This window comes from Xenopus laevis, chromosome 6L (genome assembly GCF_017654675.1).
Source record: "Xenopus laevis strain J_2021 chromosome 6L, Xenopus_laevis_v10.1, whole genome shotgun sequence".
Taxonomy (NCBI): domain Eukaryota; kingdom Metazoa; phylum Chordata; class Amphibia; order Anura; family Pipidae; genus Xenopus; species Xenopus laevis.
Window position 1 is genome coordinate 11392041 of NC_054381.1, and position 27999 is coordinate 11420039.

At 36.7% G+C, this 27999-nt stretch overlaps 3 protein-coding genes across 4 annotated transcripts; all 3 read right to left on the reverse strand.

Annotated features, from left to right (window-relative positions):
* Positions 1-2487: 2487 nt before the first annotated feature.
* LOC121394526 lies at positions 2488-4305 on the reverse strand. The gene is made up of 4 exons (XM_041565769.1): positions 4062-4305; positions 3550-3930; positions 2983-3319; positions 2488-2657 (listed from the first exon to the last, which is right to left on the reverse strand). Exons 1-4 carry the CDS (start codon positions 4132-4134, stop codon positions 2528-2530), a joined length of 921 nt encoding a protein of 306 aa, XP_041421703.1. The 5' UTR covers positions 4135-4305; the 3' UTR covers positions 2488-2527.
* Positions 4306-7712: 3407 nt separating this feature from the next.
* On the reverse strand, positions 7713-10482 carry LOC121394527 (microtubule-associated protein RP/EB family member 1-like). Its single transcript, XM_041565770.1, has 5 exons — positions 10238-10482; positions 9726-10106; positions 9159-9495; positions 8747-8833; positions 7713-8371 (listed from the first exon to the last, which is right to left on the reverse strand). Exons 1-5 carry the CDS (start codon positions 10308-10310, stop codon positions 8179-8181), a joined length of 1071 nt encoding a protein of 356 aa, XP_041421704.1. The 5' UTR covers positions 10311-10482; the 3' UTR covers positions 7713-8178.
* A 3604-nt stretch (positions 10483-14086) lies between these two features.
* On the reverse strand, positions 14087-27391 carry LOC108718717. 2 transcript variants are annotated; one of them, XM_041565772.1, is made up of 10 exons: positions 27288-27391; positions 26792-26896; positions 24576-24645; positions 22901-23004; positions 21464-21567; positions 16277-16394; positions 15765-16145; positions 15200-15536; positions 14789-14875; positions 14087-14413 (listed from the first exon to the last, which is right to left on the reverse strand). In XM_041565772.1, exons 4-10 carry the CDS (start codon positions 22920-22922, stop codon positions 14221-14223), a joined length of 1242 nt encoding a protein of 413 aa, XP_041421706.1. In that variant the 5' UTR covers positions 22923-23004; positions 24576-24645; positions 26792-26896; positions 27288-27391; the 3' UTR covers positions 14087-14220. The 2 variants fall into 2 exon arrangements, with proteins under 2 accessions (XP_041421706.1, XP_041421705.1); XM_041565771.1 differs by having other exon boundaries at positions 26792-27326.
* Positions 27392-27999: the final 608 nt, after the last annotated feature.

A 27999-nucleotide genomic window follows, 5' to 3' on the forward strand; every position in this document is an offset into this window, starting at 1 on the left:
TCTGGTTTGACAAGAAAATTAGACACAAGCTCTGTTGCAATTTCCAACCTAAAACCCTCTCACCAAAGGCAAAATGCAAGTCAACATTGGCACAATGGCACCAGTTTCTGGTTGTTTGTTAAGCTGAATCTCCCTTAAAAGGTCACTATCACTTTCCTTGATTTGGTCCTGCTATTTAGAGTTCATGTATATATCTATATAATCTATCATTTAATCCACAACTAAACTGCTGTGTTTCAGTCAAAAGCTTCTGCATTCTCAAAGTTAATTGTGCTGGAGTTTATATAACATGTCCATGTTGTGCTAGTTCTCCTATATTTATGTTTTTACTTCATGCATATTGTTGTGTTGCTAGTGACTGAAGGTGTACAGTACTGTACAAGATGTCATTTCCTCCCCTCGTCACTTCCTGTTCCTGCTTTGACTGTGTGATTTGCTGACAAAAGTTTGAGAATTATCAAATATAAATGTAGTAATGAATAAGTTTAAAAATAAAAATTCACTTTTAAGGACAAAGAGACCTGACTTATGTGGGTCTATTTATGGCAAAGCTCTGTCATTAGGACCTGCTAGTTTCACAACATTATCTGGATTATTATTGTTATACAGTCAGAGAAAATGTAACTGAATTATCAGGGCTGGATTTGAGGAAGTGGCGCCATGAGTGGTCGCATGGTCCTAGTGACGGCCCCTTAAATGTGAAAATGTCAATGTCTGAGGAAGTTCAGTGCTGGCGTATATTCTCCAGGCCTCATTTCAAAAACCAGAGGCAAAGTACAGAAACAGAAGATCAGCACAATTGGACAGAAGAATGTGCATCTATAATGTATATGATCGAGGGTCATTGCCCTGTTGGCTATACAGCAATGATAGAACTATATGTTTTAAAATCTATAATTTGTGTGCTTCCCAGTACTTACTACTCTCAGTATATAATGTATATGGTTATCCAGTGCCTTTATATGATCACAGAACCCCTCAGTGACCCCCTAATATCCTTATCATTTACAGTAGGGGGTACATTATCCCTTATACTACATGAGTGATAGTCAAGAGTTCCCTGTATAACTCAGCCTGCAGCCTTGTGCCTTTATATGGTCACAGAACCCCTCAGTGACTTCTAATATCCTTATCATTTACAGTAGGGGGTACATTATCCCTTATAATACATGAGTGATACTCAGAGTTCCCTGTATAACTCAGCCTGCAGCCTTGTGCCTTTATATGGTCACAGAACAACCCCTCAGTGACTTCTAATATCCTTATCATTTACAGTAGGGGGTACATTATCCCTTATAATACATGAGTGATACTCAGGGTTCCCTGTATAACTCAGCCTGCAGCCTTGTGCCTTTATATGGTCACAGAACAACCCCTCAGCGACTTCTAATATCCTTATCATTTACAGTAGGGGGTACATTATCCCTTATAAAACATGAGTGATACTCAGAGTTCCCTGTATAATTCATCTTGCAGATTTGTATTTTTATTTGGTCACAGAACCACAAAAAAAACACAAATGCCATAGACTTCTGCATTAACTTAATAGCTTTTAGATGCCAAAGTTTTACATTCAAACTCTGTAAATTTTTCATACTTAATATATATATCATACAAACTAATTTTTAAAAGGATAATTCAAACTGACAAGTTATAGCGCAAACAAATCTGAATTCAAACATTGATAAATCACCCCCTAAGTATATAAGCAAATAGGAGAGGATTTTTTTTTAAAACCAGCTGCCAGTACAAAGATATCTGAATGTCATGAGCAAAGGTTCAAATTTTTATTTTGTTTTGTTGATTTATACATTCAAAAAAAATGCATAAAATCTTAACAGTAAAATAAATTATTAAAAATGAAGAAAATGCAGCAGGAAGACTTTATTGTGTCACTCAGTTCTTATCATCTGTTGACTCATAATAGTCCTATTTCTTGTCATTCTCATCAGTTTTATTGTTTTCTTCATCTCCGTCTCCTTTAATAGATCACGGAGGTTTATCAGATATTTTCTGTTTCTTCTTCCTCTGTCTCTTCTTCATCACCCTCCTCATCATTAGTTTCTTCTTCTTCTTCACACTCCTCATCATTAGTTTCTTCTTCTTCACACTCCTCATCATTAGTTTCTTCTTCTTCTTCACACTCCTCTTCGCCATCAGATTGAGTTTCATTCTCAATTTGAACAGTGCATGTACTACATAAACAAAATAACAACATCGTTTTATTATCTATTCTAATTTTCTATTTATGAAAGATATAAAAGCATAATAAATGTGTCCAGCCCTCCCATTGGCTATATAATCATTTATAGGCTCTGTGTTTTATTCATGTCTTATGTGTCTTATTGGTGCAGTGTTAAACATTAGATGCCATGATTCCATATACATATTATTGAAAATAAGAATCTGTTGTTAACAATCTCTTATCACTTATGTTTATCATTAAACTTTACTGGCCATTTTGGATTAAGCTGATGCACTAAATACCCTTTGTTTGTATCCAAGTTAAACAGAAGTCTACACAAATTCATGGATTTAGGAAACTAAGAGGAAATTTCTGGCTTACATACCTGGAGGGCTGTGATGCTAGTGTGCTCACTTCTGGGTTCTCTACATCTCTAGATGAACGTTTCTTCCTCAGTGTCACATACATATAACTGTAAAAAGACAAAAAAAAAAGTGTACAGCTCATGGAGGCCTTCTTATAGGTGATGCCAAAAAAAAAAAAATGTATCAAAGTAATTAAAATATAATGTACTGTGCACTAGAACAACTGGTGTGTTTGCTTCAATAACACTATTATAGTTTATATAATTCACACTTTTATTTTTTTGGTGTTACTGTTCCTTTAATGGGGTGTTATTATTAGTATAATATTTTTGTATCTATGTCCTTTAAAGAATCTATAATTCTTTGGAAAAGTGAATCATTGATTCATTTAAATTTTAAAAATATCTACAGGTAATTGTGTGGCTGACTTACATTCCAACTCCTGATATGATTGAGGTTATCACAAGAATCGGTCCAATCACCATCACCGATATAACTAACGCCCTCTCGACAGCATCACTGTTTGCAACTGCTGGCTCTGTACTAGTCATTATACTGGTTGTAGTAGTAGTAGTCGGCGCTTTTATAGTAGCTCTAGTAGGTGTTGGAGTAGTTCTAGCCGTTGGAGTAGTTGGAGTTTGTGAAGTCGTTTTTGTAGTAGTTGTAGTAATTGGAGTATCTGTAGTAATTGGAGTATTCGTAGTCGTTTCTGCTTCTCCCTTCAAATTATCTTTCAGTGTTTTAATTATGTCGGACCAAAGTGCCCGAGCTGTAAAAAAAAAAACAAAGATGGGTGAGTGAGGAGTGGAAATGGCATGAAATGACAGATATAACCGGCAAGTAGTATGTGCCAGTCATTTTAATGCCCGTGCAAGAGAAGGTCCCACACATTCAACACTAAAATTGCACATTTAAATGAGATCACTTTAAGCCCCACATTAAAAACAGCAGCAATTTCCCCATTTCTTCATTTTAAAATATGACGTTTGAAAGACTCACAAGAAGGTTTCTTGTCATCCAAAATGTCGATTTTGATCTTGGAAGCGGGCTTATACACAACCTTATTCACCGACATCCACAATTCATAAGTTCCACCGTCCGACGTATCAGTGTCATCGATGATCAATGTACAGTTCCCACTCGGCACCAGAGAAACAAAAAGCTGGTACTTCCTACTGTTGTCATGGAAGGTTTGTACTCTGCCGTTGGAAAGGTGGATTAAAGGGGTGTACTCCCCCCCACCTACGGGAATTTTACCCCATTCTAATCGAAGAACAGCTGGATCGATGGCATGGTCTGGGTAGAACATACATGGGATCAGATTCCGACTGTCCGCCTTAAGTGTCATTTTGTGTCGGAATAATGTGATCCGTTTCACAGCTGAAAGAAATAAAACGAAAAACTCTTAAAGTACAGACAATATGGTCACAGGGTAATTAGATATAGAGAGGTAAGAAAAGAGGGGAATTCATTTATACTGACAGAGCAAAATAATAGAATTGTATAATTACCTGATGCAGGCTGGCAAGAAGGTAGTAGTGCAATAACCATCAGCATCATGAATACAAAAGGCTTGGGACACATCACTGATACACAGGAAGGTCTCACAAAACTCTTATGGTTCTTCTCCTGCACAAAGATACAGAAAAGAATTAATGATTGAACCTTTCAAATATTATTATATTTTTCATATATGTTAATCATTTGCTGCAATGTAACGATGTCAATTATTTTATCATAACCCACCCCATTTAATAATCCCACAAGGCGATATAATCGACATAATACCTTATAGGAGAGTTGCTCAAACGGCTTTTCTAACAACACAATATTGTAACCTTGTAACATCATTAACAAACGTATTTATTTAAATGGTTATCATATTTTTATTGAACTTGTGTTCATGCTCGAATATCGAATTAAAAAATTGCTTGAATTTTGTTTAGAACAACTCCTTTTAACTTCTCAATGACATCGCAAGCTTTTAGATGCCAACATTTTACATGATAGTTTTTCAAGTTTTTTTGTACTTAATAAATATCAAACATTAGAGGTTTTGAAAAAATAATTAGAATTTTGGGGCAAAGAAATTTGATTTTGAATGTTGATAAATCACCCCCTTAATCTATAGAATCCCGTATCCCCTGCCCCGTAGATAATTGCATTTTTTCTATACTCACAGTTCTTTTGTCTATGTTGTTTTTCATATTTTCAGCAATATCAAGAATATTATTAAAGAATATAAGTCTTTTTAAAATAGATAGATAGAATAAGATAATCAGATGTAACATGGTAAGCTTCTAAAAGCAAACTGAGCTGTGAATGTGAAACTCACTCTACATATAAACTCTGTTGATGATGTCATAATGCCATTGTCAGTTACTGTAGCAACCGCTTTGTGACATAATTTTGAGTATGAAAGTCACACCTGGTGTGTGGATGATGTCATAATGGCCATATTGGTTACTATAGAAACAAGCTAGGAAGTTAAATGAGAACCGGTAGAGCTAAAGAAGAAAATAAAAACAGGATTAGTTTCAATTACACTTCACTTTTTAAATTATTATCCTTTATTTTTACAGCGCTGATGTTACACAATAATTTAAAGAGATTACACATGATTGCAATCAGTTCCTGCTTCAGTGGAATTTACAATAGAAGGTCCCTCCATGCAAACCCCCACTATTTTCTAAATTAGGGGCATGTTTAAAGGGGTAAAAGTAAGAGCTTGACCAGTAATTAATATGCCCCTTATAAATCCTATAAAAACCCTACACAACTCAATTGAATGTTGTGAAATCTCCCTCTGATAATTTGCAGTAAGCTCTATTCTCACTCTTTATTAAGAAGGAGCCAAGTCTAGTAATTTATGTAGTATCTATGGCAAGGAAACAGATGTTCATATTCAAGCAGGTGACCAATACATCGTCGGTTTGTGATTGGTTGCTATGGGTTACTACACATGGTACAAACTTTTATTTTATTGAGAAACTTTTATTTTAATGTAGGGGTACATTATCACGTATAATACATGAGTGATACTCAGAGTTCCCTGTATAACTCAGCCTGCAGCCTTGTGCCTTTATATGGTCACAGAACAACCCCTCAGTGACTTGTAATATCCTTATCATTTACAGTAGGGGGTACATTATCCCTTATAATACGAGTTCCCTGTATAACTCAGCCTGCAGCCTTGTGCCTTTATATGGTCATATGCAAATTAGGGGCGGGAAGGGGAAAAAAATGTGTACTTCCTTGTTTTGTGACAAAAAGTCAAGCAATTTCTCACCTCAACCCTAATTTGAATATGCAAATTAGGATTCAGATTCGGTTCAGCTGGCAAGAAGGATTCGGCCGAATCGGAATACTGCTGAAAAAGGCCGAATCCTGGCCAGATCCCAAACTGAATCCTGGATTTGGTGCATCCCTGATTCCAAGCCTATATGCCCTCTCAGTGAAGAATCATTGCAGTTACTTCAGGTGAAAATTCTGGTTTGACAAGAAAATTAGACACAAGCTCTATTGCAATTTCCAACCTAAAACCCTCTCACCAAAGGCAAAATGCAAGTCAACATTGGCACAATGGCACCAGTTTCTGGTTGTTTGTTTAGCTGAATCTCCCTTAAAAGGTCACTATCACTTCCCTTGATTTGGTCCTGCTATTTAGAGTTCATGTATATATCTATATAATCTATCATTTAATCCACAACTAAACTGCTGTGTTTCAGTCAAAAGCTTCTGCATTCTCAAAGTTAATTGTGCTGGAGTTTTTAGAACATGTCCATGTTGTGCTAGTTCTCCTATATTTATGTTTTTACTTCATGCATATTGTTGTGTTGCTAGTGACTGAAGGTGTACAGTACTGTACAAGATGTCATTTCCTCCCCTCGTCACTTCCTGTTCCTGCTTTGACTGTGTGATTTGCTGACAAAAGTTTGAGAATTATCAAATATAAATGTAGTAATGAATCAGTTTAAAAATAAGAATTCACTTATTAGGACAAAGAGACCTGACTTATGTGGGTCTATTTATGGCAAAGCTCTGTCATTAGGACCTGCTAGTTCCACAACATTATCTGGATTATTATTGTTATACAGTCAGAGAAAATGTAACTGAATTATCAGGGCTGGATTTGAGGAAGCGGCGCCATGAGTGGTCGCATGGTCCTAGTGACGGCCCCTTAAATGTGAAAATGTCAATGTCTGAGGAAGTTCAGTGCTGTCGTATATTCTCCAGGCCTCGTTTCAAAAACCAGAGGCAAAGTACAGAAACAGAACAGAGAATGAAGATCAGCACAATTGGACAGAAGAACGTGCATCTATAATGTATATGATCGAGGGTCATTGACCTGTTGGCTATACAGCAATGATAGAACTATATGTTTTAAAATCTATAATTTGTGTGCTTCCCAGTACTTACTACTCTCAGTATATAATGTATATGGTTATCCAGTGCCTTTATATGGTCACAGAACCCCTCAGTGACCCCCTAATATCCTTATCATTTACAGTAGGGGGTACATTATCCCTTATACTACATGAGTGATAGTCAAGAGTTCCTGTATAACTCAGCCTGCAGCCTTGTGCCTTTATATGGTCACAGAACCCCTCAGTGACTTCTAATATCCTTATCATTTACAGTAGGGGGTACATTATCCCTTATAATACATGAGTGATAGTCAAGAGTTCCCTGTATAACTCAGCCTGTAGCCTTGTGCCTTTATATGGTTACAGAACCCCTCAGTGACTTCTAATATCCTTATTTACAGTAGGGGGTACATTGTCCCTTATAATACATAAGTGATACTCAGGGTTCCCTGTAAAACTCAGCCTGCAGCCTTGTGCCTTTATATGGTCACAGAACAACCCCTCAGTGACTTCTAATATCCTTATCATTTACAGTAGGGGGTACATTATCCCTTATAAAACATGAGTGATACTCAGAGTTCCCTGCATAACTCAGCCTGCAGCCTTGTGCCTTTATATGGTCACAGAACAACCCCTCAGTGACTTCTAATATCCTTATCATTTACAGTAGGGGGTACATTATCCCTTATAAAACATGAGTGATACTCAGAGTTCCCTGTATAATTCATCTTGCAGATTTGTATTTTTATTTGGTCACAGAACCACAAAAAAAAACACAAATGCCATAGACTTCTGCATTAACTTAATAGCTTTTAGATGCCAAAGTTTTACATTCAAACTCTGTAAATTTTTCATACTTAATATATATATCATACAAACTAATTTTTAAAAGGATAATTCAAACTGACAAGTTATAGCGCAAACAAATTTGAATTCAAACATTGATAAATCACCCCCTAAGTATATAAGCAAATAGGAGAGGATTTTTTTTAAAACCAGCTGCCAGTACAAAGATATCTGAATGTCATGAGCAAAGGTTCAAATTTTTATTTTGTTTTGTTGATTTATACATTCAAAAAAAATGCATAAAATCTTAACAGTAAAATAAATTATTAAAAATGAAGAAAACGCAGCAGGAAGACTTTATTGTGTCACTCAGTTCTTATCATCTGTTGACTCATAATAGTCCTATTTCTTGTCATTCTTATCAGTTTTATTGTTTTCTTCATCTCCGTCTCCTTTAATAGATCACGGAGGTTTATCAGATATTTTCTGTTTCTTCTTCCTCTGTCTCTTCTTCATCACCCTCCTCATCATTAGTTTCTTCTTCTTCTTCACACTCCTCATCATTAGTTTCTTCTTCTTCACACTCCTCATCATTAGTTTCTTCTTCTTCTTCACACTCCTCTTCACCATCAGATTGAGTTTCATTCTCAATTTGAACAGTGCATGTACTACATAAACAAAATAACAACATCGTTTTATTATCTATTCTAATTTTCTATTTATGAAAGATATAAAAGCATAATAAATGTGTCCAGCCCTGCCATTGGCTATATAATCATTTATAGGCTCTGTGTTTTATTCATGTCTTATGTGTCTTATTGGTGCAGTGTTAAACATTAGATGCCATGATTCCATATACATATTATTGAAAATAAGAATCTGTTGTTAACAATCTCTTATCACTTATGTTTATCATTAAACTTTACTGGCCATTTTGGATTAAGCTGATGCACTAAATACCCTTTGTTTGTATCCAAGTTAAACAGAAGTCTACACAAATTCATGGATTTAGGAAACTAAGAGGAAATTTCTGGCTTACATACCTGGAGGGCTGTGATGCTAGTGTGCTCACTTCTGGGTTCTCTACATCTCTAGATGAACGTTTCTTCCTCAGTGTCACATACATATAACTGTAAAAAGACAAAAAAAAAGTGTACAGCTCATGGAGGCCTTCTTATGGGTGATGCCAAAAAAAAAAAAAATGTATCAAAGTAATTAAAATATAATGTACTGTGCACTAGAACAACTGGTGTGTTTGCTTCAATAACACTATTATAGTTTATATAATTCACACTTTTATTTTTTTGGTGTTACTGTTCCTTTAATGGGGTGTTATTATTAGTATAATATTTTTGTATCTATGTCCTTTAAAGAATCTATAATTCTTTGGAAAAGTGAATCATTGATTCATTTAAATTTTAAAAATATCTACAGGTAATTGTGTGGCTGACTTACATTCCAACTCCTGATATGATTGAGGTTATCACAAGAATCGGTCCAATCACCATCACCGATATAACTAACGCCCTCTCGACAGCATCACTGTTTGCAACTGCCGGCTCTGTACTAGTCATTATACTGGTTGTAGTAGTAGTAGTCGGCGCTTTTATAGTAGCTCTAGTAGGTGTTGGAGTAGTTATAGCCGTTGGAGTAGTTGGAGTTTGTGAAGTCGTTTTTGTAGTAGTTGTAGTAATTGGAGTATCTGTAGTAATTGGAGTATTCGTAGTCGTTTCTGCTTCTCCCTTCAAATTATCTTTCAGTGTTTTAATTATGTCGGACCAAAGTGCCCGAGCTGTAAAAAAAAAAACAAAGATGGGTGAGTGAGGAGTGGAAATGGCATGAAATGACAGATATAACCGGCAAGTAGTATGTGCCAGTCATTTTAATGCCCGTGCAAGAGAAGGTCCCACACATTCAACACTAAAATTGCACATTTAAATGAGATCACTTTAAGCCCCACATTAAAAACAGCAGCAATTTCCCCATTTCTTCATTTTAAAATATGACGTTTGAAAGACTCACAAGAAGGTTTCTTGTCATCCAAAATGTCGATTTTGATCTTGGAAGCGGGCTTATACACAACCTTATTCACCGACATCCACAATTCATAAGTTCCACCGTCCGACGTATCAGTGTCATCGATGACCAATGTACAGTTCCCACTCGGCACCAGAGAAACAAAAAGCTGGTACTTCCTACTGTTGTCATGGAAGGTTTGTACTCTGCCGTTGGAAAGGTGGATTAAAGGGGTGTACTCCCCCCCACCTACGGGAATTTTACCCCATTCTAACTGAAGAACAGCTGGATCGATGGCATGGTCTGGGTAGAACATACATGGGATCAGATTCCGACTGTCCGCCTTAAGTGTCATTTTGTGTCGGAATAATGTGATCCGTTTCACAGCTGAAAGAAATAAAACGAAAAACTCTTAAAGTACAGACAATATGGTCACAGGGTAATTAGATATAGAGAGGTAAGAAAAGAGGGGAATTCATTTATACTGACAGAGCAAAATAATAGAATTGTATAATTACCTGATGCAGGCTGGCAAGAAGGTAGTAGTGCAATAACCATCAGCATCATGAATACAAAAGGCTTGGGACACATCACTGATACACAGGAAGGTCTCACAAAACTCTTATGGTTCTTCTCCTGCACAAAGATACAGAAAAGAATAAATGATTGAACCTTTCAAATATTATTATATTTTTCATATATGTTAATCATTTGCTGCAATGTAACGATGTCAATTATTTTATCATAACCCACCCCATTTACTAATCCCACAAGGCAATATAATCGGCATAATACCTTATAGGAGAGTTGCTCAAACGGCTTTTCTAACAACACAATATTGTAACCTTGTAACATCATTAACAAACGTATTTATTTAAATGGTTATCATATTTTTATTGAACTTGTGTTCATGCTCGAATATCGAATTAAAAAATTGCTTGAATTTTGTTTAGAACAACTCCTTTTAACTTCTCAATGACATCGCAAGCTTTTAGATGCCAACATTTTACATGATAGTTTTTCAAGTTTTTTTGTACTTAATAAATATCAAACATTAGAGGTTTTGAAAAAATAATTAGAATTTTGGGGCAAAGAAATTTGATTTTGAATGTTGATAAATCACCCCCTTAATCTATAGAATCCCGTATCCCCTGCCCCGTAGATAATTGCATTTTTTCTATACTCACAGTTCTTTTGTCTATGTTGTTTTTCATATTTTCAGCAATATCAAGAATATTATTAAAGAATATAAGTCTTTTTAAAATAGATAGATAGAATAAGATAATCAGATGTAACATGGTAAGCTTCTAAAAGCAAACTGAGCTGTGAATGTGAAACTCACTCTACATATAAACTCTGTTGATGATGTCATAATGCCATTGTCAGTTACTGTAGCAACCGCTTTGTGACATAATTTTGAGTATGAAGGTCACACCTGGTGTGTGGATGATGTCATAATGGCCATATTGGTTACTATAGAAACAAGCTAGGAAGTTAAATGAGAACCGGTAGAGCTAAAGAAGAAAATAAAAACAGGATTAGTTTCAATTACACTTCACTTTTTAAATTATTATCCTTTATTTTTACAGCGCTGATGTTACACAATAATTTACAGAGATTACACATGATTGCAATCAGTCCCTGCTTCAGTGGAATTTACAATAGAAGGTCCCTCCATGCAAACCCCCACTATTTTCTAAATTAGGGGCATGTTTAAAGGGGTAAAAGTAAGAGCTTGACCAGTAATTAATATGCCCCTTATAAATCCTATAAAAACCCTACACAACTCAATTGAATGTTGTGAAATCTCCCTCTGATAATTTGCAGTAAACTCTATTCTCACTCTTTATTAAGCAGGAGCCAAGTCTAGTAATCTATGTAGTATCTATGGCAAGGAAACAGATGTTCATATTCAAGCAGGTGACCAATACATCGTCGGTTTGTGATTGGTTGCTATGGGTTACTACACATGGTACAAACTTTTATTTTATTGAGAAACTTTTATTTTAATGTAGGGGTACATTATCACGTATAATACATGAGTGATACTCAGAGTTCCCTGTATAACTCAGCCTGCAGCCTTGTGCCTTTATATGGTCACAGAACAACCCCTCAGTGACTTGTAATATCCTTATCATTTACAGTAGGGGGTACATTATCCCTTATAATACGAGTTCCCTGTATAACTCAGCCTGCAGGCTTGTGCCTTTATATGGTCATATGCAAATTAGGGGCGGGAAGGGGAAAAAAATGTGTACTTCCTTGTTTTGTGACAAAAAGTCAAGCGATTTCTCACCTCAACCCTAATTTGAATATGCAAATTAGGATTCAGATTCGGTTCAGCTGGCAAGAAGGATTCGGCCGAATCGGAATACTGCTGAAAAAGGCCGAATCCTGGCCAGATCCCAAACTGAATCCTGGATTTGGTGCATCCCTGATTCCAAGCCTATATGCCCTCTCAGTGAAGAATCATTGCAGTTACTTCAGGTGAAAATTCTGGTTTGACAAGAAAATTAGACACAAGCTCTATTGCAATTTCCAACCTAAAACCCTCTCACCAAAGGCAAAATGCAAGTCAACATTGGCACAATGGCACCAGTTTCTGGTTGTTTGTTTAGCTGAATCTCCCTTAAAAGGTCACTATCACTTCCCTTGATTTGGTCCTGCTATTTAGAGTTCATGTATATATCTATATAATCTATCATTTAATCCACAACTAAACTGCTGTGTTTCAGTCAAAAGCTTCTGCATTCTCAAAGTTAATTGTGCTGGAGTTTTTAGAACATGTCCATGTTGTGCTAGTTCTCCTATATTTATGTTTTTACTTCATGCATATTGTTGTGTTGCTAGTGACTGAAGGTGTACAGTACTGTACAAGATGTCATTTCCTCCCCTCGTCACTTCCTGTTCCTGCTTTGACTGTGTGATTTGCTGACAAAAGTTTGAGAATTATCAAATATAAATGTAGTAATGAATCAGTTTAAAAATAAGAATTCACTTATTAGGACAAAGAGACCTGACTTATGTGGGTCTATTTATGGCAAAGCTCTGTCATTAGGACCTGCTAGTTCCACAACATTATCTGGATTATTATTGTTATACAGTCAGAGAAAATGTAACTGAATTATCAGGGCTGGATTTGAGGAAGCGGCGCCATGAGTGGTCGCATGGTCCTAGTGACGGCCCCTTAAATGTGAAAATGTCAATGTCTGAGGAAGTTCAGTGCTGTCGTATATTCTCCAGGCCTCATTTCAAAAACCAGAGGCAAAGTACAGAAACAGAACAGAGAATGAAGATCAGCACAATTGGACAGAAGAACGTGCATCTATAATGTATATGATCGAGGGTCATTGACCTGTTGGCTATACAGCAATGATAGAACTATATGTTTTAAAATCTATAATTTGTGTGCTTCCCAGTACTTACTACTCTCAGTATATAATGTATATGGTTATCCAGTGCCTTTATATGGTCACAGAACCCCTCAGTGACCCCCTAATATCCTTATCATTTACAGTAGGGGGTACATTATCCCTTATACTACATGAGTGATAGTCAAGAGTTCCCTGTATAACTCAGCCTGCAGCCTTGTGCCTTTATATGGTCACAGAACCCCTCAGTGACTTCTAATATCCTTATCATTTACAGTAGGGGGTACATTATCCCTTATAATACATGAGTGATAGTCAAGAGTTCCCTGTATAACTCAGCCTGTAGCCTTGTGCCTTTATATGGTTACAGAACCCCTCAGTGACTTCTAATATCCTTATTTACAGTAGGGGGTACATTGTCCCTTATAATACATGAGTGATACTCAGGGTTCCCTGTAAAACTCAGCCTGCAGCCTTGTGCCTTTATATGGTCACAGAACAACCCCTCAGTGACTTCTAATATCCTTATCATTTACAGTAGGGGGTACATTATCCCTTATAAAACATGAGTGATACTCAGAGTTCCCTGTATAATTCATCTTGCAGATTTGTATTTTTATTTGGTCACAGAACCACAAAAAAAACACAAATGCCATAGACTTCTGCATTAACTTAATAGCTTTTAGATGCCAAAGTTTTACATTCAAACTCTGTAAATTTTTCATACTTAATATATATATCATACAAACTAATTTTTAAAAGGATAATTCAAACTGACAAGTTATAGCGCAAACAAATTTGAATTCAAACATTGATAAATCACCCCCTAAGTATATAAGCAAATAGGAGAGGATTTTTTTTAAAACCAGCTGCCAGTACAAAGATATCTGAATGTCATGAGCAAAGGTTCAAATTTTTATTTTGTTTTGTTGATTTATACATTCAAAAAAATGCATAAAATCTTAACAGTAAAATAAATTATTAAAAATGAAGAAAACGCAGCAGGAAGACTTTATTGTGTCACTCAGTTCTTATCATCTGTTGACTCATAATAGTCCTATTTCTTGTCATTCTCATCAGTTTTATTGTTTTCTTCATCTCCGTCTCCTTTAATAGATCACGGAGGTTTATCAGATATTTTCTGTTTCTTCTTCCTCTGTCTCTTCTTCATCACCCTCCTCATCATTAGTTTCTTCTTCTTCTTCACACTCCTCATCATTAGTTTCTTCTTCTTCACACTCCTCATCATTAGTTTCTTCTTCTTCTTCACACTCCTCTTCACCATCAGATTGAGTTTCATTCTCAATTTGAACAGTGCATGTACTACATAAACAAAATAACAACATCGTTTTATTATCTATTCTAATTTTCTATTTATGAAAGATATAAAAGCATAATAAATGTGTCCAGCCCTGCCTTTGGCTATATAATCATTTATAGGCTCTGTGTTTTATTCATCTCTTATGTGTCTTATTGGTGCAGTGTTAAACATTAGATGCCATGATTCCATATACATATTATTGAAAATAAGAATCTGTTGTCAACAATCTCTTATCACTTATGTTTATCATTAAACTTTACTGGCCATTTTGGATTAAGCTGATGCACTAAATACCCTTTGTTTGTATCCAAGTTAAACAGAAGTCTACACAAAGTCATGGATTTAGGAAACTAAGAGGAAATTTCTGGCTTACATACCTGGAGGGCTGTGCTGCTAGTGTGCTCACTTCTGGGTTCTCTACATCTCTAGATGAACGTTTCTTCCTCAGTGTCACATACATATAACTGTAAAAAGACAAAAAAAAAGTGTACAGCTCATGGAGGCCTTCTTATAGGTGATGCCAAAAAAAAAAAAATGTATCAAAGTAATTAAAATATAATGTACTGTGCACTAGAACAACTGGTGTGTTTGCTTCAATAACGCTATTATAGTTTATATAATTCACACTTTTATATTTTTGGTGTTACTGTTCCTTTAATGGGGTGTTATTATTAGTATAATATTTTTGTATCTATGTCCTTTAAAGAATCTATAATTCTTTGGAAAAGTGAATCATTGATTCATTTAAATTTTAAAAATATCTACAGGTAATTGTGTGGCTGACTTACATTCCAACTCCTGATATGATTGAGGTTATCACAAGAATCGGTCCAATCACCATCACCGATATAACTAACGCCCTCTCGACAGCATCACTGTTTGCAACTGCCGGCTCTGTACTAGTCATTATACTGGTTGTAGTAGTAGTAGTCGGCGCTTTTATAGTAGCTCTAGTAGGTGTTGGAGTAGTTCTAGAAGTTGGAGTAGTTGGAGTTTGTGAAGTGGTTTTTGTAGTAGTTGTAGTAATTGGAGTATCTGTAGTAATTGGAGTATTCGTAGTCGTTTCTGCTTCTCCCTTCAAATTATCTTTCAGTGTTTTAATTATGTCGGACCAAAGTGCCCGAGCTGTAAAAAAAAACAAAGATGGGTGAGTGAGGAGTGGAAATGGCATGAAATGACAGATATAACCAGCAAGTAGTATGTGCCAGTCATTTTAATGCCCGTGCAAGAGAAGGTCCCACACATTCAACACTAAAATTGCACATTTAAATGAGATCACTTTAAGCCCCACATTAAAAACAGCAGCAATTTCCCCATTTCTTCATTTTAAAATATGACGTTTGAAAGACTCACAAGAAGGTTTCTTGTCATCCAAAATGTCGATTTTGATCTTGGAAGCGGGCTTATACACAACCTTATTCACCGACATCCACAATTCATAAGTTCCACCGTCCGACGTATCAGTGTCATCGATGACCAATGTACAGTTCCCACTCGGCACCAGAGAAACAAAAAGCTGGTACTTCCTACTGTTGTCATGGAAGGTTTGTACTCTGCCGTTGGAAAGGTGGATTAAAGGGGTGTACTCCCCCCCACCTACGGGAATTTTACCCCATTCTAACTGAAGAACAGCTGGATCGATGGCATGGTCTGGGTAGAACATACATGGGATCAGATTCCGACTGTCCGCCTTAAGGGTCATTTTGTGTCGGAATAATGTGATCCGTTTCACAGCTGAAAGAAATAAAACGAAAAACTCTTAAAGTACAGACAATATGGTCACAGGGTAATTAGATATAGAGAGGTAAGAAAAGAGGGGAATTCATTTATACTGACAGAGCAAAATAATAGAATTGTATAATTACCTGATGCAGGCTGGCAAGAAGGTAGTAGTGCAATAACCATCAGCATCATGAATACAAAAGGCTTGGGACACATCACTGATACACAGGAAGGTCTCACAAAACTCTTATGGTTCTTCTGCTGCACAAAGATACAAAAAAGAATTAATGATTGAACCTTTCAAATATTATTATATTTTTCATATATGTTAATCATTTGCTGCAATGTAACGATGTCAATTATTTTATCATAACCCACCCCATTTACTAATCCCACAAGGCGATATAATCGACATAATACCTTATAGGAGAGTTGCTCAAACAGCTTCTCTAACAACACAATATTGTAACCTTGTAACATCATTAACAAACGTATTTATTTAAATGGTTATCATATTTTTATTGAACTTGTGTTCATGCTTGAATATCGATTTAAAAAATGGCTTGAATTTTGCCTAGAACAACTCCTTTTAACTTCTCAATGACATCACAAGCTTTTAGATGCCAACGTTTTACATGATAGTTTTTCAAGTTTTTTTGTACTTAATAAATACTTAATAAATATGAAACATTTGAGGTTTTGAAAAAATAATTAGAATTTTGGGGCAAAGAAATTTGATTTTGAATGTTGATAAATCACCCCCTTAATCTATAGCATCCCGTATCCCCTGCCCCGTAGATAATTGCATTTTTTCTATACTCACAGTTCTTTTCTCTACGTGGTTTTTCATATTTTCAGCGATATCAAGAATATTATTAAAGAATATAAGTCTTTTTAAAATAGATAGATAGAATAAGATAATCAGATGTAACATGGTAAGCTTCTAAAAGCAAACTGAGCTGTGAATGTGAAACTCACTCTACATATAAACTCTGTTGATGATGTCATAATGCCATTGTCAGTTACTGTAGCAACCGCTTTGTGACATAATTTTGAGCATGAAAGCCACACCTGGTGTGTTGATGATGTCATAATGGCCATATTGGTTACTATAGAAACAAGCTAGGTTAAAGCTAGAGTTAAAAAAAAAACAGAATAAGTTTCAATTTCAGTTGACACTTAATTATTATCCTTTATTTTTACAGTGCTGATGTTACACAACACTTTACAGACATTACACATCATTGACATTAGACATCTTTACAGTCCCTGTTTCAGTGGAATTTACAATATAAGGTCCCTCCATTCACACACCCACTGCTTGCTAAATTAGGGGCATGTTTTTAAGGGGTAAAATAAGAGCTTGACCTTTAATTAATATGCCCCTTATAATTCCAATAAAAACACTACACAACTCAACTGAATGTTGTGAAATCTCCCTCTGATAATTTGCTGTAAGCTCTATTCTCACTCTTTATTAAGTAGGAGCCAAGTCTAGTAATCTATGTAGTATCTATGGCAAGGAAACAGATGTTCATATTCAAGCAGGTGACCAATAAATCATTGGTTTGTGATTGGTTGCTATAGGTTACTACACATGGTACAATCTTTTATTTTATTGAGAAACTTATTTTATTGTAGGGGTACATTATCACGTATAATAAATGAGTGATACTAAGAGTTCCCTGTATAACTCAGCCTGTAGCCTTGTGCCTTTATATGGTCACAGAACCCCTCAGTGACTTCTAATATCCTTATCATTTACAGTAGGGGGTACATTATCCCTTATAATACACAAGTGATACTCAGAGTTCCCTGTATAACTCAGCCTGCAGCCTTGTGCCTTTATATGGTCACAGAACCCCTCAGTGACTTCTAATATCCTTATCATTTACAGTAGGGGGTACATTATCCCTTATAATACATAAGTGATACTCAGAGTTCCCTGTATAACTCAGCCTGCAGCCTTGTGTCTTTATATGGTCACAGAACAACCCCTCAGTGACTTCTAATATCCTTATCATTTACAGTAGGGGGTACATTATCCCTTGTAATAAATGAGTAATACTCAGAGTTCCCTGTATAACTCAGCCTGCAGCCTTGTGTCTTTATATGGACACAGAACCCCTCAGTGACGTCTAATATCCTTATCATTTACAGTAGGGGGTACATTATCCCTTATAATACATGAGTGATACTCAGAGTTCCCTGTATAACTCAGCCTGAAGTTTCTTTCATTACATGGCCATGGAACTCTTCACAGACTAATATCTATATTTTCACCCTTAAGGGTGCCTTTTTCCACATATCAATTTTGCAATTGTTTTATCTCTTTTCTTCCAGTGTTTAGCCCAGCAACGATATAATGGAGCACAATCTTAATTTGTTATTTATTTATTTCTATAATTTGTTAGATAACACCATCAAAACGCCTACCTGAACAAAATCATAGTTCATCAATATGTTAAACATGTGCTCCTGCTACTCTTATAAATTTCTGTTGGAGCTAAATACGGGGGCTGGGAGCTGTTGCCCAATTTACTTTTTGGGCTGCAAGTGGGATATTGTTGCATTGGTGTATAAGTGGGGAACAAATAAACAACAAATACAAATGGATAAAAACAAAACCACATGTGAATTGACTTGTTTCCCAAATCCCTTAGGAGCAATATATTGTCTCTTGAATTTTTGCTTTTTATTGTTTGTCCTCAAACACTTTGATTAAAGGTGTGTCCTCGCCTATATTAGGCGAGAAGTGGGTTAGCCCATAAATTCCTACAAAGTTGCTGAGAAAGGATGGCTTACCCCCGAACATCCTAGGGGAGGGCGGCTTGTGCTACAAATCTACGAGGAAGGGGTGCTTTTTCCTGAAAATTCGAGAGAAAGGGTGGTTTGCCCTCCAAATTCCCAAGGAAAGTGACGTCCTCTCTTTCAGATATATATAACATTTATTAATCTATGAAGTGTATAATTTTGATGCAGTTTGATAACTGTGGAATTAAAGCCACATTCTGCTTTTTGAGAAGCCTCTCTATAAAAGGAATTACTCCCAACCCACAGCTACAACCATGTTGTAGAAAGTGGATTTAGTTCATTTTTACATTTTGTTCTGTTTAATGCAAGAAGTAACAAAAACCATAGGTATTTCCTAATTAAAAGAATAGGTAAAAAGTATTCTCAGTCTACGCCCTTTGAATTACACTGTCCCTTTAAGCACAATAAATATATAGTGTGCTCCATGCCAACATTTGCATTTCCGACACTGAGATGTTGGGCCCAGGGCCAAAGGCTGACCATTGCTGCTGTAAACTCTCCGTACTGGAATCATACTTTCCTACTCCTACAATGTTATTTCATAGTACAGGAGATCCGTTATCTGGAAACGTATCTAGAAGGCTCCAGATTATGTAAAGGCTGTCTCCCATAGACTCCATTTTTTCCAAATAATCCAAACTTTTAAAAACGATTTCCTTTTTCTCTGTAATAAAACAGTATTTTGTACTTGATCCCAACAAATATATAATTAATCCTTAAATCCCCCAAAAAATAGTGCATACAAATTTTCTCAGCTGCCGACTCGCCTTCTGCGAACAAAGGCCCCTGACTGCGTATTACGTGTTGCAAGACCCCCCTAACAGAAGACCCCTCAAACCCACATATTTAGTGTACGTTCTAACAAATACAAAATTGCTAAAAATGTGTTTCTTCTCTAAATGATCAAAGTGGAAACGACAAAAAAAAACCCCTGTAAGGAACAACAATGCAAGCATAAAACTGCAACAAAACCACAAAAATTAAATACAATTAGGCAAATCAATGAAATAACAAAATAAGTGATCCAACAGAAACTTACCATTTCTAAGGGAAGGGGTCCTTAGCAGTGCTGGAGGGTCCAGGATCGCAGAGCCTGTGCAGCAGAACGTGATTGGGCAGCGCTAGATCACATTAGATTAGGTCCTGAGCAACGAGTAGGTACAGTGCGAGGAGGGACAAAGTTGGATCACATTGCAGGACTTGTGTGGCAGCCCCCTTGGCTAGTTGCCTAGGGGGTTGGGGGCACATAGAACTCGCTGCACAGCGGCAAACACTAGCGAGAAAAGGAAGCCCTTTACTACTGAACACGTAGGTACTTGGCAGTCAGAGCATTTACCTGCCAGCACTTAGTACCTACGTGCTTGGCAGTTAAAAGGTTAATTAAAGGTGAACTACCCCTTTCATTAAATTATATGTATGTTTGAGCATGGGTTTCAGATTTACAAAGTAATGAAAATAAACCACAAATTTATTCTACCGTTAACTTATATCTCTCTATTTATGAGAAGGACCTGGAAACTTGTCTTCCTAAACACACACTTGAATCCTCTGCAGTTGCTACTCAATGATTGGTTAAAATCCACATTAGATGACATGACAACACAGGACCCAGTGCAGTCTGTATATTCTGATTATTAATCAGTCTTGTTGTATCAGCTTCTGGCAGATATTATTTGACTTGTGCTGTTTTGATAATTTATGACGATCCCTAAGCAGCCCAGACCCCACTGAGCATGTGCACAGTCTTGGTCTTGCAAAGATTTTTTAACAAAGTGACAAGATGGTGACCCCCTGTGGCAAACTTTGAAGCATAAATCATTTGCTTGATTAGTGTTGTGGTGCAGTAATTTCATGTTTATGTTTAGTATACAAAAGACAGCATTTCTAGCCTTATTCTATTTTAGAATAGGGAGAGGGGTTGAGGGATGTAGCTGCATGGGTGCATTTCAGGCTTACCAAAGAAAGTGCCCAAACAGTACTTTGTTCCTCATCGTGACCAGTAGAAAGCTTGCTGGGATTCATATAGCTGTTCTCATATCAATTGTGTGTCAGAGTGCTGCGATTGCAGGTAATTAGGGCCTTTTTAATAGTTTTTGCAGCAATTATAGGCTCCAGCTGGGAGCAGAGGCGGCCCAGTTTGGCACAGTCCACGGCCGGGTGGTTGGGGACCCCTGTCCTAGTGCACAGATACAAATCATTTAGCTGTGCGATCTCCCCCGGCATTTACAAGAAAATACCCTGCATAGATTCCTTTGTACCCAAGTCAATGCACGAAAACTGCACAGTCAATAAAGTAAATAAATATCGGTGCATCGTGTTGCTGTGCAAATAACTGCAAACTATTAAAGGCGGTTTTAAAGAATTTCGAAGTGCTGTCAATGGATATTTATTTGCTTCTCATGGGGAAGCTGCTGTGAACAGGCTCCAAGATGTGCACTCAAAGTGAAGGGGATAAATGAAGTAAGTGCGGTTCTAATTAGAACTGCAATCAATAAAGTTAACGGCTCCAAACTCACCCATCGTGCTGTATTCCTCCGTGTAGCTCCACTTCCATCCCGGGTGCTCAGCCACCAGCATTCTGATTGTAAATTCACCCACTCCAAGCATAAAGCAGGTGGCACTCCATTTAAAAAAAAAATATAGGGTGGTTTATTGCAACAGGTCACAGACAAACATCACCTGACGCGTTTTGGGAGGAACTCCCTTAATCATAGACTCACCAATAGCACAAAAACTACTCACACTTACTTCTCCCTCACTCACTCCCACCACATGTCAGCATCTCAGCAGACAATGACATCCTTAGGTCTGAATAGCATAACATGTGAGGAAAGTTAACTGTTCATAAATTATATAAATATATATATATATATATATATATATATATATATATATATATATATATATATATTAAATTCTGTTATGCGACACTGGAGTGTGTGCTTTAAGTGCTTGAAGCAGTCTTAGCCCACAATGTGCATGACGTAATGGAGGACTGTAGAGTGCTGTTGCCAATCCCTAGTGAAAGAGACTGAGGAGATTTTAATGCATCCGAGCCACGTTTTTGTGGTTAGTTAACCCTGAAACTGCTTGTTTTTGCTAATGAATATATATTAGAGAAATGCTTAAAGGAGAACTCAACCCCCTATCTTCTAATTTATACAGTCCCCCCTCCCTGCTGAGTTGAGGTTTACACATTCATAACTTGGTAAAACAATTTTTAAAAAAAATGTAACGCAGAAGTGTGAGGATAGAGACAAATGCTCCATATTTGTCACTTGATTTTGTATTCACAACTTCTCTAATACAGCTATATCAGTTATCTGTCTATATGCACAGAATCCAGGATTTAGTTCGGTATTCGGCCTTTTTCAGCAGGATTCGGCATATGCAAATTAGGGATGGGGAGGGAAATCGCGCAGCAACTTTTTGTCACAAAACAAGGAAGTAAAAATGTTTTCCACCTTCCCACCCCTAATTTGCATATGCAAATTAAGGTTCCAAACCCGAAAATCCGGCATCTCAGACCTAACGAGGTTGTAAATAAGTCAATGGAAAAGTCCCTAAGATATCTTGTTCTGCGATGGGTTTTGTGCAAAAATCCAAAGATTTTGTGGTTTTCAGGCAAAAATCAAAATTTTTTCACGATTTTTCGTGCGGATTTGGTCGGATTATATTTTACAAAATAATGAGATAAATTTGGATTTTGATAAATAACCCCCTACAGCTTCTGATTTGCTGCTCTACCTCATGCAGACATTAACCTTGCTTCCTATTAGAAGTTTGCATATTAATGTCAAAATAAACATGAAAGAAATCTACCCATAATAGTTGAATTTTATTCTAGGACGTGTACAAGATATGGTACGTGTGCTCTAAAAAAAAAAAGCTTTAAAATGTGAGATGAAACACTGAAAACTGTATTTTATAATAACAACACCCGCCTGACTTACCCTTTTTGTACATAGTCCACATTCTTGGATGGAAGCATCCTTACAATCTGGTTGGGCAACTGCTCGGGATTCATATTATTTGTGGCGGTCACATTGTAATGGGCCTGAAAAGCAAACACGGAATATTAGATCATTTACACACCGCAGCAAATCAAAAACATTCCCATAACAGCAGACTGCTTGCAACGAAAAAATAGCACTTTCATATAAATCTAAAAAGATTCTTATGCATGATCAGCCTTTATGTATGCATGGATACTTAGCTCACGCAGATGCCAGATATGACTGCCACATGAATAAGCAGAAATCTGGATTTACACACCAACACACTGTAGGTATGGGATCCATTATCCGGAAACCCATTATCCAGAAAGCTCCGAATTACGGAAAGGCTGTCTCCTATAGACTCAATTTTATCCAAATAATCCAGGTTTTTAAAAATAATTTCCTTTTTTTCTGTGTAATAATAAAACAGTAGATTGTACTTGATCCCAACTAAGATATAATTAATCCTTATTGGAGGCAAAACCAGCCTATTGGGTTTATTTAATGTTTATATAATTTTCTAGTAGACTTATGAAGATTCAAATTACAGAAAGATCTGTTATCTGGAAAATCCCAGGTCCCGAGCATTCTGGATAACAGGTCCCATAACTGTATAGGTTTTGCCTCTATTTGATATATAATGGATGGACATAGGAGGTAATTTTATTACACTGAAATTATTCCATCCCTAATAGATTAGGAAAGCTTTTTTATTTAGCATGAAGGGCTTGACCATGTTCACTATGCAATTGTGCTTCAGTGATGATGCCGATGACTAGGGAGGAACAAGTGATGTGAGAGATGGGGGATATAGAGGTTGGATGCTCCTGTACCAAGATGGCATCTACAAGCAACAAATTAAGCTGGACACAAACATGGACAAAAACTCTTGTTGACAGTATTTTAGCAAAGTTATCTGATTGGGTCAGGTGCTTGGACAACCTTGTGTGTAGGTACAGCAGCGTAGTAACCATAAATATTTTATATATCTCCCTGTGAATATTTCTACTTCACGTTATCCCTGGCCAAGTTGTAAATCATGTTAAAGTGGTTGTTCACCTTTTGAGTTAACTTTTAGTATGATGTAGAGAGTAATATTCTGAGATACTTGGTTTTAATTTTTTATTATTTGTGGTTGTTGAGTTATTTAGCTTTTTATTCAGCAGCTCTACAGTTTGCAATTTCAGCCATCTGGTTACTAGGGTCCAAATTATCCTAGCAACCATGCACTCATTTAAATTAAACCATTTAAATAAGAGACTGGAATATAAATAAGAGAGGGACTGAATACAAAGATGAGTAAAAGTAGCAATAACAATACATTTGTAGCCTTACAGAGTATTTGTTTTAGATGGGGTCAGTGACCCCTATTTGAGAGCCATAAAGAGTTAGAAGATGGCAAATAAATTTAAAAAAAAAAATATGGAAAATAAATGATGAAGACCAATCGAAACGTTGCTTAGGACTGGCCATTCTATACCATATTAAAATTTAGCTTAAAGGTGAACCACCACTTTAAGCAAAAAGAATACTCTCAATTTTCTTGGTCCTTTCAAGTATAGCCTTTCCTTATGTGAGGTGTAAACATTGTGATCATTTTATCAAGGCCTCTTTCAAGGCCTCCACAAACCTTTGCTCTTTTTGTCTTCTGAGCACTATCAATATGTTCTTGGTTTAAATCCATCTCCGCAGAGCGGCACCTGGTCAGATCAGACAAACACAGAAGGGTGGGGGGAAAACATACATTAGAAACTGAAGTGGTGCTCAAGTATTGTTATATAGTAGCACCATCTAGTGGAAAGACTTTTTCAAACATTTAGAACTTTTATACAGGTATGGGACCTGTTATCCAGAATGCTGGGGACCTGGATAACAGATCTTTCCATAATTTGGATCTCCATACCTTAAGTCTACTAGAAAATCATATGAACATTAAATAAACCCAATAGTCTGGTTTTGCTTCCAATAAGGATTAATTATATCTTAGTTGGGATCAAGTACAAGCTCCTGTTTTATTATTACACAGAAAAAGGAAATCAGTTTTAAACATTTTGATTATATGGATAAAATGGAGTCTATGGCTTTCCGTAATTTGGAGCTTTCTGGATAACGGGTTTCTGGATAACAGATCCTATACCTGTCCTTTCTAATGAAGAAAGACAGCTATGTATAAAGAAATTTATATCTGTCATTGAGTTTATGGCACCCAGTAGCCGGACACAATGAATTATTTTAACATTGAAACACCACCCTGAAACTTAATGTTTAAATGGCAAAAAATACATTAACATGTACGGTATATGCTATGTATAACTGCACTGGTGCAATTTAGCAACCATACTCTTCAATCAGCCACCAACTGTCAGCCTTAAAGGGGTTGTTCACCTTTGAATTAACGTTTAGTGTGATGTAGAGAGGGATATTCTGAGACAATTTGCAATTGGTTTTCATTTTTTATTATTTGTGGTTTTTGAGTTATTTAGCTTTTTATCCAGCAGCTCTCCAGTTTGCAATTTCAGCAGTCTGGTTGCTAGGGTCCAAATTCCCCTAGCAACCATGCACCGATTTGAATAAGAGACCGGAATATGAATAGGAGAGGCCTGAATAGAAAGAAAATAGCAACAACAATACATGTGTAGCCTTACAGAGTATTTGTTTTTTAGATGGGGTCAGTGACCCATATTTAAAAGCTGGAAAGGGCCAGAAGAAGGGAAATAATTTAAAAACTATTCAAAATAAATAAAGAAGACCAATTGTAAAGATGCTTAGAACTGGCAATTCTATAACATACTAAAAGTTAAGTTAAAGGTGAACCACCCCTTTAAGCAAAAACTTGCTAGCAGCAAAAGCTATAGTAGATACAACTGCAATGATGCTTGCGATTATATTTAGAGAAAATAACATGATTAATCTTCTTTCAGGACTTATAACATTTGCAGACTCTTCTCCTGTACTCACAGGATTTTTAGTTTGTGTATCTTTAAAGGGGGTTGTTCACCTTTGAGATAACTTTTAGTATGACGTAGAGGGTGATATTCTGAGACAATTTGCAATTGGTTTTCATTTTTTATTATATGTGGTTTTTGACTTATTTAGCTTTTTATTAAGCAGCTCTCCAGTTTGCAGTTAAAGCAATCTGGTTGCTAGGGTCCATCTTACCCTAGCAACCATGCACTGATTTATAGATGAGGGCTGGATTAGATGATTAGCAAAAAGAAGCAAAACAAAAAAAATATATAGCCTATTTGAAAGCTGGAAAGATTCAGAAGACAGTTCGAAAACTAAGAAATAAATAATGAAGACCAATTGAAATGTTGCTTAGAATTGGCCATTCTATAACATACTAAAAGTTAACATAAAGGGGAACTTCCCCTTTAACTAGGGATGCACAGAATCCACTATTTGGGATTCGGCCGAATCCCCAAATCCTTCGTGAAAGATTCGGCAGAATACTGAACCAAATCTGAATTTGCATATGCAAACTAGGGATGGGGAATTTTTTTTTATTTACGTGTTTTGTGACAAAAAGTCACAGCATTTCAATTTCCCCCTAATTTACATATGCAGATTAGGATTCGGTTCAGCCAGGCATAAGGAAACTGTTGAATCTGAATCCTGCTGAAATAAGGCAGAATATTTGCCGAATTCTTTACAGAATCCTGGATTTGGTACATCCCTACCTTTAACAGACTGATTTTTCTTTGGGGGAGGGAACAAGACATAAAACAAAAATAAATTGATCAAAAAGTATAAAACCACAGAATCAAGTTTAATCCTTATTTTGGCTCAATAACTGCCTTGCCAGACTAGTAGCAGCAGAACAAGGGTTCCACTGAACTCTCTTACCCAGAGGGGGCCTTTGCAAAGTGGAGGAGGAAAGTAATGGTGTTGTGCAACTACAGCTCACTTGCCGCTATGCAGAAAAATAAGGCCAGGGGGCGCCAGAGGTTCCTGCAAAAGACACAATAAAAGGGTTTATTCAACATCCACAAGGTTTAGTCACAGCACAGTTGCTTGGAGGCAAGTGGTTGAGGGAACATCACATGCAGAGCGTTAAACGGCTGATACTCCCTTGCGGAAAGACTTGGCGGGAATCTCAATTCTGCTCTGAGACATATTCCCCATAGTGGCCTGAATCACCTCAGGGAAATCCTGATTCCCTCTCCACTGGGATCCCTACACTACAGGCAATGTGGTCTGGGAGAGATACTGTATCAGGAAAATGGACACTTCTATGTCGGAGCTCAGAACTGCTCTTTTTGTCTCAGCCCTTACTGACTTACACTACTAGAGTTTACACTATCTAATGCCTCATACACAGGGCCCTGTACTCCGACTTAACTGGACCCAAGCTCAAAGCAGACTTCCACCCTCTCCCTAAGGTGGAAGGCAAAGAGGAAGTGCCACTGCTTTCCCAGCACTACACCAAAGTGAGGCAGGAAGTGGTCATCCAACCTGCTAGCCAATAGCATCCATTTGCAAATGCACTTATTTAAATAAATTCCCTTCTGCCCAGCAACTAAGGGAACTGAACCTCTAGGTGCTATTAAAGGTGTTGCTTCGCCTTTCAATTAACTTTTAATATGATGTAGAGAATGATATTCCATGATAAATTGCAACTTGTTTCCATTTTTTATTACTTGTGGTTTTTGAGTTATTTAGCTTTTTATTCAGCAGCTCTCCAGTTTGCAGTTTCAGCAATCTGGTTGCTAGGGTTCAAATTACCCTAGCAACCATGCATTGCGTTGAATAAGAGACTGAAATATGACTACGAGAGGCCTGAATAGCACGATACGTACTAAAAAGTAGCAGTAACAATAAATGTGTAGCCTTACAGAGCATGTGTTTATTAGATGGGGCTAGTGACCCCTATCTGAAAGCTGACTATAAACTGTAAAAAAATAAATAATGAAGACCAATTGAATAGTTTTTTAGAATAGGCCATTCTATAACATACTAAAAGTTAACTTACAGGTGAATCACCCCTTTAACCCTTTGGGTCCCTAAAAATTTGCAAATTGTTTGCAAATTTGCAAACAACTGGATAAACTGCA